This window comes from Bos grunniens, chromosome 5, assembly GCF_055505025.1.
Source record: "Bos grunniens cultivar Pamir isolate PY7600 chromosome 5, Bosgru_T2T1.0, whole genome shotgun sequence".
Lineage (NCBI taxonomy): Eukaryota > Metazoa > Chordata > Mammalia > Artiodactyla > Bovidae > Bos > Bos grunniens.
Window position 1 is genome coordinate 73104775 of NC_141169.1, and position 12853 is coordinate 73117627.

At 45.4% G+C, this 12853-nt stretch overlaps 1 protein-coding gene across 6 annotated transcripts in view; it reads right to left on the reverse strand.

Moving 5' to 3' along the window:
- The window catches only part of LARGE1 (LARGE xylosyl- and glucuronyltransferase 1), a 611943-nt gene that overhangs the window by 287914 nt on the left and 311176 nt on the right, over window positions 1-12853 (reverse strand). For all 6 annotated transcript variants that reach the window (XM_086401204.1, XM_086401203.1, XM_086401201.1 and 3 more), the window contains one exon: window positions 8427-8550. In XM_086401204.1, coding sequence (XP_086257330.1) covers window positions 8427-8550 — 124 coding nt within the window. The remainder of the gene's footprint in view (window positions 1-8426; window positions 8551-12853) is intronic.

The following is a 12853-nucleotide window of genomic DNA, read 5'->3' on the forward strand; positions in this document are numbered from 1 at the left end:
TATCTCTGGAAGGACTCAAAAAGAGAAGATTAATGACCATTTATATAGAATATTATAGAAGAAAATGGGAGGTTGTGTCAGATGAATGCCAAGTTCCTGCCTAATTAAGATTCTGTGATTCTCAAAAGGGGACAGGGCCCATTCATTAAGACACCATGTTACATAAAGAAACATTTGCCTGAGCATAAAGTGAATTGTACAACTGACACAGTTTCTTTTCTAACACAGATGAGTTTCTGTTGGTTGTCTACAAGGTTCCATGTTTCATATTTAAAAGCCACAGATCAGTCTTCTGAATATAGAATAGCATGTTACACATGTCACTTATCCACACTTGTTCTGTGACCTCATCCTCACTATTAGAAAAGCCTGAGACAAAAGCCCGAGGTCCATCTCAGGCCTTAAAGAACCAGCTTTCCCACTCACAAATCATGTGTATAATCTAGGAACCATAAAACAATAAAGCAAGTGGGAAAATGCCACCTTTTCCAGACCTGGAAACCTCAGCCAGTCCTCCTGCGTAAGAACAAGAGCCTACATTCATAAACTATTCTAGGAAAGCAATCTAAAACATACACCCTCTAAGGAGCGGTCAGCAGTCACCTGTTTCTTCGATGTAGGGGAAGAGGTGTGCTGATGTGGTAGGTTTGGAAAAGAGAAGACTTAAGAGGTTAATCACAGCCATCTTCAAATACACAAAAGAGGAAGGGAAGGAAACAGAATCTGCTGAAGGCCTTTGTTGTTGCTGTTCAGTCCCTAAGTCGTGTCTGAATCTTTGCAACTCCATGGTCCACAAGGAGAAGAGGGTGGCAGAGGATGAGATGAGATGGTTGAGGGCCTATTATGTGTCAAGCACCATGCTTTCCGTTATAAGACCTCATTTGACTGCATTTCTTCACCAATAAAGGGGACCTAGAGCCACTAACTTTGAAAGATGATCATTCTCCTTGTCACCATATAATTAGTGATGCTGGACAAGGTAATTCTGAAGACCAAATATCGCTTGCTTCATCTCTCATTCTTGTGCAGGGCATCTCTGAACATATCTTACCCTCCATGAGAAAGACACGTCTGGGGGAGTTGGTCCTTCCTCTGCAGGTCAAGTCTAATCAGAACTGCTCCTGCCCATGGGGGTATTTTGTCACTGCACTGGAAGCTTGGCCACTGCCAAGTGTGTGGTCCCCCTGAACTATAATCCAGGCTCCGAGATCATACAACCTGAATCCAATTTGAGGAAGAGGACTGATCGGAAAGAATCCTATGTGAGATTCTGGTCAATCTGCTTAACCCTCCACCACGAGGCCTCATTTGTCAAAAATATAGCTATGAGTATTGAGCTTCTTTTTAACCCCGAGACTCTATGAGTTCATGCCATTATCAATCCCTGCCGAGTGAACATGCCCATCACTTAGGAGGCATAGCTTCCTAGGAAACAGATGAGGCAGGCAGTCGTGTCTCCACCTGCCCCAGGAAGAGGAACAATAGAAGTTTGTCTCCCAGAGGACAGCAGGTGATGAAAGACGGCGATTATCTAAAGAGAACCTCTACAATACTCCATAGGGACCAGCACAAAGGCAATTGAATGTGAGTAGGAAGCTAATTTTTAGAGTCAACCATCAACACTTTCTGTAACCATGGTCCTGAATCCTACTTCATCATCTTTCTGATGCTGGTAATGAGCAGGCATCAGGTCTAAGAGAAAAGGAGATAAATGAGGGCTCCCAGTGAGACAGGGGCCTCATGAAACAGCTCCTGCCCCAGCCACTTCCCTTCCTGAGCTCTGGATTATCCCCCAGTGGGGGCCAGGGGTGACTTCCTGGGCCAACCAGGGGCAAGATCAAAGGCAGGGTATTCAGGGCCTCATCTGAACACTGGCAAATATCTTGCTGATTTAAGGCAAACTGTCCAGAGTGAGGACTGCTTAGTTTAGTGATCCTTGGATGGCAGGGATGGGGCCGTCCCAGCTCTCAACAGCATCATTAGTAAGACACACTTTCGTCCACAGCAGGAAGGCCACTCCCCGCAGGCCTTTAAATGGAGGAGTTAGGTTTAATACATTTGTTCTTCAGGAACAACCAGAAAAAGAACAGCACCGAGAGCTCAGAGGACCTTTGTCTAGACACAGTTGTGGTATCTTAGCTTAAAAATAGCCCACAGTGAAGGAACCAGAACAGAGGAGAGAGAACATGGATTGTGGAGTCAGTTCTGGGTTTTATTCCTGGCTCTGCCACGTACTGGGCTTCCCAGGTGGCTCAGTGGTAAAGAATCCATCTGCCAGTGCAGGAGATGTGGGTTCTATCCCTGGGATGGGAATATCAGCTAGAGGAGAAAATGGCAACCCACTCCTGTATTCTTGCCTCCGAAATCCCCTGGACCGAGCAGCCTGGTGGGCTACAGTCCATGGGGTCACAAAAGAGTTGGATATGACTCAGCAACTAAATGACAACTGCCAAACGCTAGCTACGCATGTGATTGGGGGTTAGTTATTTTATCTCCTTAACCCTCAGTTTCCTTATCTGTAAAATGGGGATCATAATAGAATCAGTCCACAGAGTTATGGTGAGCATTCCATGTGAAAACCATAGAATATAAGAAAGAAATTGTTCCGTATATAGCAGAGGTTTATACTGTAGCCTGGGCTTTCCTGGTGGCTCAGACAGTAAAGAATCTGCCTGCAATGCAGGAGACATGGGTTTAATCCCTGGGTTGAAAAGATCTCCTGGAGAAGAGAATGGCTACTTACCCACTTCAATATTCTTTCCTGGAGAATTCCATGGACAGAGGAACCTGGCAAGCTACAGTCTATGGGGTCGCAAAGCGTCGAACATCAATGAGTGACTAACACACACCATAGCATATAGGGTTCAAAGTCAATGAAAATGGAATTCTGAGTTCAAGTGCAAGTCAACAGTGGCAACCTCATCCCCCAGTCAGGTGGCAGCCCACATTCCCCTCCTTTTCTTCAGATCCATCCCACCTCCGTGTCTGCTGAGTTACATGACCCCGGATCTCACACCATTTCATTTGGAAAGGAAAAATCAAATAGTGGTCTCGGCATTTATTCACTGCCTAATCTCAGGGAAATATCCTTCACCTCTGGGCTTCAGTTTACAAATTGCCTGTGAGATGGAGGTAATGGAGCTCCTCTTTCTACTCCACAGGGCTGTCCCAAGGCATGAGTGATGCATGCCACCACCTGCAAAGCTCCATGCAAAAAGAAGTCATGGTCCTCATCCTGCTGCTCCTTCCCCTGGTGACAGGGGCTTCGTGTCCTGAGTGGATGTGGAGGCACTCAGTCCTGGGAGCCTGTGGATCTGGGAACTAGAAAGCCGGAAATGAATGAACCACAAAAACATCAGAAAGACCAATGAGTGTTTCACAGGCCACGGGGACGAGCATGCTGAGCGATCACTGTTTGCAAATCCGCACTAACTGGTCATTACGGAGAGAAGCATACCAGTCCAGCGCAAATTTCTCACAGCTTGTTTTTAATCACACACTGATCCTTCATAATTTCCTTTCCCCTATTTGTCCATTCTCCAGCACTAACAGACAGAATAAGGGCCCCAGAGGAGTATTTCTGAAAAATGTCATTTCCAACAGCTATATAAAATGATTTCTCAGCCATATCGGGGGAGGCCGTCTTATGCATCCGCTGTGGGTACCATCCAATATGTTTCCTGGATGCAAGTGCAGAATCAGCACGATTCCACGACATCATTTGTCCCTCCTCTAACACCATCTGATGGATGGTGTTTCAATACATCCCCTTCCTGGTTTACTTGTCATGGAAAGATGTCTGCCCCACCTCTTGGGATTAAGGTGGGTTGGTACAGATGGAGCTGTTTTCTCTACGCTATTGCAGGGTCAAACACCTGGCTGTCTGCCAGTGCCCTGAGGTGCAATGGGCCTCAGGAATGTGGTAAAGTCCTGACGGTGATCCAGAACTCTTTCCTCAGTCTAATGTCTATTGACAGATGAATGGATAAAGATGGATAAAAATGTGGTACATATACACAATGGAATACTACCCAGCCATAAAGAGGGCGATGATTCCATTTGCAGCAACATCAAGGCAACTAGAGATTACCACACTAAGTAAAGTTAGTCAGACAAATAGACATCAAATATCACTTATATGTTGAATTTAAAATATGACACAAATGAACATATGTACGAAACAGAAATAGAATTATGGACATAGAGAACAGACTGGTTGCTAAGGGGGAATGGGTTGAGGGAGGGATGGATTGGGAGTTTGGGATCAGATACAAACTATTTTATGTATGGAGAATGGATAAATCACAGGATCCTACTGTAAACCACAGGGAACTATATTCAATATCCTATGATAAACCATAACGGAAAAGAATATAAAAAAGAATGCATATATATTAATATATGCTCAGTTGCATCTGACTCTTTGCAAATCCAAGGTCTGTAGCCTGCCAGGCTCCTCTGTCCTGTAATTTTCCAGGCAAATACTGGAATGAGTTGCCATTTCCTACTTCAGTACACACACTCATACATACACACACACACATAATTGAATTACTTTGCTGTACAGCAGAAATTAACACAACATTCCAAATAAACTATACTCCAATTAAAAAGCAAACAAACAAACTGAAATCCTTTCCTAATGACTTTGCGTCTGTCTCTTAGGCACCCAGCATTGAGTTTACTGTGTATCCATTTAATAAATATTTTCATAGGCCAGGCATCATGCCAGGTGGTAGGGATAACAAGAGGGATAAAAAACAGAAGCCTAGCTCTTTTGGACCCTACACTTGAGGGAAGGTAGACATTTACCTGCTCATCACACAAAGGCATGAAAGTTTACACTCAGTGGTGAGTTTACAGAAGAAACGTATGTGATCCTCCAAGAAGATATAACAAAGAAACCCCTATGAGATGATGAAAGCAGAGAAGGTTTCCTCAAGTACATAGAGGTTCAGCAAAATAATAGGGAATTAATTAGCAATGGGGAAAGAACAGACTCCTAATACGACAGACAGAAGAAATACTTGTGCAAAGGCCCCCAGCAGAAGGGAAGGAGCAGAGTAGCCTGGAAAATTTAGCAGGTGAGCAGCGGTGCTAACAATACTAGAAGTTGGAAGGAGGCAGGAGCCAGAAACACAACTCAGTTAAGGAGTGCACTCTCCATCCTAAAAGCACTAGGAAACCATCAAAGGTTTTACACAGAGGACAGGGATGGTGTGCTGGGCTTTCCTGTGGGAAAGTTGATTTGTTACTGATGAAGAATAGATTCAGTAAAGGAGATGTAGGCAGATAAGAAGGGAAGATACTTGTCTGGGGGAAAATCTCACGTGCTTAGACTATGATAGTGTCAGGGGAGACGGAGACAAGCTTGGACCTCAAATGGCCAGATATAGAGAGAGGGAAAGGGACACGTTGAAGGCAGACTCTTAGTTCTGGATGAGCAGCTAAGTAGATGGTGGTGCTAGATGTGAGGAAGGCTCAGGTCGGGAGAGTGGGCAGATCATGATTTAGGTTTGTCAAGCAGAATTATGCATAAATTATTATGACCATTCTCATGAATTATGGAAAAATTACATTTTACAGAATGCCTCATACTCTTTGTCCTTATTGGATTCTGACAACTTGCCTCATGGGATACAGGACTGTGGGTGATAGATGTTTAAGTGGTAGGGAAATGAAATGCAGGTGGGAGGGACTTTGCGTTGCAATCATCAGTAGAAGGCAGGGTCAAGGGCAGGACTCTGGAGACCATATCCTTCAGAATACATCACATGGCAATTTTCTTTTTCTTATTTTTTAAGCCATGCAGTCTTCAAATGGATAAAAATTCAGTGTGCAGGCTTCCCTAGTGGTCTAGTTGTTAAGAATCTGCCTCCCAATGTAGGGGACATGGGTTTGATCTCCAGGCTGGAAAGATTCCACATGCCAAGGAGCAGCTAAGCCCTTGTGCCACAACTATGGAGCCCACACTTTAGAGCCCATGCTCCATAACAAGAGAAGCCACCGCAATGAGAAGCCCACGCACCCCAACAAAGAGTCGCTCCTGCTTGCTGCAACTGGAGAAAGCAACGAAACAATGAAGACCCAGTGTGGCCAAAAGAAAAAAAAGTGTGTAAAAATAATGGATACTTGGATTCATGTGGGCATGATGGAGTCAGAACTCCAGTCTTTCCCAATCTCACCTGCCTCCTTTCTTCCAGGACCCTAAGAAATTCTTGGGGTTCCCAAGGGTAGGTTACAGGCCACAGTGCCTTACCTTTCAACCTCCCAAAGGCCCGGAGATTTCCCTGTAGGCCATACAATTAAGAGCATTTTAATCCTACATTGCCATGGCTACAAAGGGGAATAAGGGACTATCAAGAACCTGCTGCATCTCAGGCACAGCTGGGCCTTCACGTGAGTTGTCTTATTTAATCCAGTATCTTCCTCTGTGTCTGGCAGTGTCCTACCCATTTGGCTCAGAGGTAAAGAATCTGCCCGTGATGTTGGAGACCAGGGTTTGATCCTTGGGTCAGGAAGATTCCTTGGGTCAGGAAGTGAATGGCTACCCACTCCAGTATTCTTGCCTGGAGAATTCCATGAACAGAGGAGCCTGGCAGGGTTATATTAGTTCACGGGGTTGCAAAGAGTCAGACACAACTGATTGACTAACACTTTACTTTTCACTTTCATGGCTCAAACCCAAGTCAGACAGCTCTTTAGTGGCAAGATGGGATATGAAGTTGGGGTTTTTTCAACCACTCCGTGTTCTCTTAAAAAGCAGGGGGGTCCAGGCTTACACAGAGCACAGACTTGGAACCACACTAAGACAGAAGCAGCAGCCTTCTGTGCCAGACACAGCTCCTCCCCTCTCATAGCTCTTCCCCATGGAATTGGTGCTCAGACCCTGGGAGACAGAGTGGCTTGCTTTCACCTTAATTAGTGCAGCAATTTGCTAAATTTTGTTTTTCCCTTTTTAAGAGTGTTAATCAATTTTAGCTCAGAATAGATTGCAATGGCACACAAATTGCCACGACAATCCCCAAATGCTAAATTCTCAACATCTCGATCAACCCCAGAGCCTGAAATACGGGAAAATCAGAAACTCTGGCCGGCATCTGAGTGATCTATTTAAAATGTTATGGCTCTGAAATGAAAAGATAATGGCTTTATGAGGTTTAGAGCAAGCAATTTGCTAAAATCAGCCTCATGCCTAGGTGTTTAGTCCTTCCCAAGGTGACTGGAGATGGAGCAGCCACAATTTCTGCAAAGTTACGTGTTCCACTAATAACAGCAATTTGTAAAATCCACTAGCAGCACAGGGTAACAAGCAATGCATCAGAAACACAGAAAAGAACAAGATGTGCTCCCAGCCCCATCCCCCATTAAGAAGGTTCTAAACTAAAGCAGTAGTTGGACAAGTGAACAGAAAAGATCTTCCTCTCCCCTGAGGGAGTCACAGAAAGATCTCAGAAGAGGCGGCCATGGAGCTGAGTCTTGAAGGACGAGTGGAGTGGTGACAAAGTAGCTGGAAGGGCATGTCGGATAGAAGGAAAGGCTCAAACACAGGGAGGAGGGAAGAGAGCCCAGAGGTGGTTTCTTAAAGCTAAGTCATAAGTGAATTTGCAGGAACGGCCAGAGACGAGACTGGAAGCAGAGTCTAGAGCCAGTATATGAAGGGCGTTTTAATCAGACTGTGAAACTCAAGCTTGACACAGACCACGTGGTACCACGGCAGGATTTCAAGCAAGGTAATTATATGGCCAAATGATCTTCATTTGGTTGAAACCTTCTGGCCCAACATAATCCTTAATATTTATTCAGCCTAATGTTGTGGGGGTTATTTGGCCATGCCACATGGCATGAAGGATCTTAGTTCCTCAACAAGGAATCGAACCTGTGGCCCCTGCAGTGGAAGTGCAGAGTCTGAACCAATGGACTGCTAGGGAAGTCTCTATTCAGCATAGTCTTTTAAAGTGCACTCAGATATATTCTCTCATTTGAGCCATTACTCCATGAGGTTGTTGTTATAATCACATTTCTACTCATGAAAAATCAGACCCAACAAAGGTATAACTTTGTGTCTTATGACCAGTAAATGACAATACACAAGTTCAAACCCAGTCCCATCACACTCTGAGTTCAGTGGTGACCTGACCAGGTAATCGAATTCTCCAGATATCAGCCATCATGGGCCTCCTTTAGATACAGACCAGGCCAGAGGCCTCCAGTCTCCACAGAAACGCTTGGTGGTCAGAATTGCATAGACCAACATGTATCCTGTGCTAAAGAGGTGGTTAACGCTTCAGATAATCAAATCAATTTCAAGTGGCAAAAACCCTCAGATATACCTGGACATTTCCAGTTGGGAGTTGAGATTTCTGCCTTTGCTTCTGTCTACTAAACCATAAACAAGAAAAGCATGACCCCCTTCCCGCCAGTACCTTGAGCTCATCAGCGTTGTAGAAGTCTACACGCACCGCAGGTACCATCCAGGTCTGGAAGAGTGTTGCCAGGATCTGCTCGGCGATGGAGTCGGCGATGAGGTGGAAATGGAGGGGATTCCGCCTGTGGGCAGTGAGAGGAGGAGTCAGGAGGGAGAACCAAGACCTTTGAATTCTAGCCACAAAACCCCATTCTTACCAACTGGTAATATTTGGGTTCCTCAGTGCTCAGTGGTAAAGAATCCTCCTGCAAAGAAGATGTGGGTTCGATCCCTGGGTTGGGAAGATCCCCTAGAGAAGGGAATGGCTACCCACTCCAGTATTGTTGCCTGGGAAATCCCGTGGACAGAGGAGCCCAGAGGGCTACAGCCCACAGGGTTATAAAGAGTTGGACACGACCGAAGCGACTGAGCACACACACACAACCAATTTGTAACAGCAATGGGGAAGGTCAACCAGGCATTTTGCCTAACCAGTGCCTGCTGGGGAGGATGTCAGAGGTGACAAGGAGAGAGGATACCTAATCCAACCTCAAGATTTCAGAGATGTGGCAACTCCAAGGACTGGAGAGGGTAAAATCATTGGTGACACTCTGCTGCTGCTGCTAAGTCACTTCAGTCATGTCCGACTCTGTGTGACCCCATAGATGGCAGCCCACCAGGCTCCCCATCCCTGGGATTCTCCCGGCAAGAACACTGGAGTGGGTTGCCATTTCCTTCTCCAACGCATGAAAGTGAAAAGTGAAAGTGAAGTCACTCAGTCGTGTTCTACTCCCAGCGACCCCATGGACTGCAGCCTACCAGGCTCCTCTGTCCATGGGATTTTCCAGGGAGGAGTACTGGAGTGGGGTGCCATTGCCTTCTCTGTGGTGACACTCAATGCAAGCCAACCACCATACCTGCTATTACGGCATCTATATCTCCAAAAATCATAGCATGTGTACAATTTGGTCAATGCTTTATCTTTACCAGCTGGATGTACTGGCCTCAGTGAAGCACGTGGACAGAGGGTGAGGTCTTTAGACTGGCTGTATGGAGCTGGAAAGTACTTCTCTCATAGCACAGCACTAAATCCTGTCTCCTGCTTGTTCCCCCATGTCCATTCCCATCCCCCAGGGAGCCACAATGGCATTACCTGGGGCTCCCATTACCGAGTATCAGCTCACCCTCATATGTAATATTTCTAAAGTCTTTAGCATTCCATCTCAGTTGGCCGGCTGTCATACTGAGCCAGCACCCAAAATACAAACCAGCAGCACACAAGGGCAAAGCTTCTGATTCAAATGTAAATAGGTCCAAAGCCCAGACCTAGCATCTATGGAGGGGGCTTTGAACATGTCACTTACACCTCTGTACTGCTTCTTCACTGTGCACAATGAAGAGTCCCCTTGGGGCTACTGGGTCAATTGGATGAGATAGGTAGTACAACACTCACTGCATCTCAACAGCAAACAGAGGTGGGATAATAATAGACAGTGGAGATGCCTTCTTGAGGGACTGCCAGGAACAAAGCCGCAGTTGAACCCAGCAGAACTACTACCAGAGACACCACAGCACTAGTAATAATAAGAGCATGCATTGTAATGAAGGGGCACCGCTGAGAAATCTAAAGATGGGAAGGACCTCACCCCTTGCCCCAATCTCAAGGAGCTCTTACTATTTGAAGAGATAGTTAAATATAGACATAATTAAATATAAACAGGAGGTGGAATGTGGTAACAGCTACAACAGAATACAAGGCTCCAGAAGACTAAAGAAAACAAAAGGTGAATCTGGGCTGGGTCAGAAGGATTGTAAGCATTGGGGATGCTTTATCCTTGGCACAGGAAGCAAAGGAAGAGGGGACATGATCCAGGGAGAATAATAAGAGACTGAATGGAGCCCAGCAGGCGCTGAGAGTGTGTTGGGACAGGAAGGTTAGCAGGGACTCGGGGGTTGGAACAGAGAAGGGGAGAAATGCAGGCACATAGTAAGCAGTGCAATAAACAGTCTGTACTTCATCAGCTCAGCAGGGGGGGTCACACGACCTGCCCCATAGCTCTCAACCCCTGTACAGTGGCTCCCCAGCACTGTTCTAAGTTCCAGACACATACACGTCTTTCAATTCTCCCTTCCCCCATGCACCCTTTCCACCTAGGCCTTTGCATATGTGGTTTACTGGGTAGGAAATTCTCATGCATTTGCTTATTCTACACTTTCTGAACACCTGCTACTCACCAAGCGATGAGCAGGATGCTGGGGACATGGTGGTAACCCACCGTCCTTGCTCTCACGTATTACAGTCCTGTCCTCTCCTTCCTCCACCTCCCTCCCTTTCACAGTCGCCATTCAGCGTCTGGTTCTCTCTCACCCAGCCTTCACTTCTGAGGTCGGCCATCGGGTGCTCCTGGAATCCCTCCCTGATGACCTGTGACGAGGTCAGGGGCCCTTCCTAACACACAGTCCTCTCAGCATCTGTACCATCCTTAGGCTGTAACTGTCTGCTTACTTGTCTGCATCCCTCCTTGACTGTGAGCTTAAAAAGATGAAGGATAATGCCAATGATGCTGAAATGGAGAGTCCCAGGATGGAGCTCCATGCCTCGGATGCAGTAAGAGTTCGATTAAAAAAAAATGAATGTGAAATGAAAACCTGACTTCGCGTCTGGACAAGAGCAACAAAGAACGAAGAAGTCAAATCTTGAGGGATTTCAGAAGAGATCACGGATATGAGGAAAGTAGCAGGGAAGAGGAATACAACGGGGTTTCCTGGGTTGGTGGTGATGCCTCTAGGACACGGGATACGGGAAGAAAGGCACACTGGAGGAAGATGATGGGTTTGGTATTGGATATAGCAAGTTGAAGGTGAGGGAAGCAAAGCCAAGTGGAGCTGGGAGGATGAGCCTAGACCTGAAGAAAGTTATTATCCAAGGTCAATCTGTCAAACAGGTAATAGGTGCTCAAGGGTGCTGAGCTGAATCAATGACAAAGAAGCCATCAGCACCACTGAACTTCTTCACGGTACCCACTGCCTGGACACTGCAAACTCTCTGATTAAGCCACGTATGCTCAGAAGCAAGTGGCGTGCCTGCCCTACAGCCTTCCTGGAAGCTCTATAAGAAGCTTCCCTATAAAAACTGCCAGCGGCCATTGCTTCCTGAGGTCCTAAGTGATGACCAGAGGCGTGGGGGAGTGATGGTGTGTTTGTTCACTGGCCAGTGACTTAACCTGGATGCTAAGCCAGTGGTAACTTGTCACTCCTGGGAAGACAGAGGGTCCCTTTAGCCCTCAGTATTGGCACAACCACCTCCCTCTCCCACGGGAACCACAAAGGAATCTTACGTATGAAGAACGGATAAATGTAAACTGTATAATTGTCAACTTGCATTTTTATCCACGGTGGAGGGATGGCATAATTTTAGACATGGGGATAACAATACCAAACAAACCAAGGTACACATATTTGCTTCCACACATTACATTTTCTACACATCTATATCTTTACCTGTGCTGTTCCTTCCCCACAGAATTCTTCCCAATGCCTGTGATTTCCTGTTCATCCCCTCCAACTGTCTGTCAGTCATCTCCTCCTCTGTGAGTGGATCCTTATCCTTCCCTTTTCCTCGTAACTGGGTGCCTCCAATGAAAAGCTAATTGAGCACTCACAGCAAAGCACTGTGAGATCAAATTCAAACACCTGTATTCAAGGCACTATGGTACTGACACAAAAACAGAAATATAGACCAATGGAACAAGATAGAAAGCCCAGAAATAAACCCATGCACCTACGGGTACCTTATTTTTGACAAAGGAGGCAAGAACATACAATGGGGCAAAGACGCCTCTTCAATAAATGGTGCTGGGATAACTGGACAGCTACATGTAAAAGAATGAAATTAGAACACTTCCTAACACCATACACAAAGATAAACTCAAAATGGATTAAAGACCTAAATGTAAGACCAGAAACTATAAAACTCTTAGAGGAAAACATGGACAGAACAAACAATGACATAAATCAAAGCAAGATCCTCTATGACCCACCTCCTAGAGTAATGAAAATAAAAACAAAAATAAACAAGTGGGACCTGATTAAACTTAAAAGCTTTTGCACATCAAAGGAAACTATAAGCAAGGTGAAAAGACAACCCTCAGAATGGGAGAAAATAATAGCAGATGAAATAACAGAGGATTAATTTCCAAAATATACAAGCAGCTCATACAACTCAATACCTGAAAAACAACCTAATCAAAAAATGGGAAAAAGCCCTAAACAGACATTTCTCCAAAGATGACATACTGATGACTAACAAACATATGAAAAGATGCTCAACATCGCTCATTATTAGAGAAATGCAAATCAAAAAACTGCAATGAGATATCACCTCACACTGATCAGAATGGCCATCATCAAAAAGTCTGTAAACAATAAACGCTGGAGAGGTGTGGA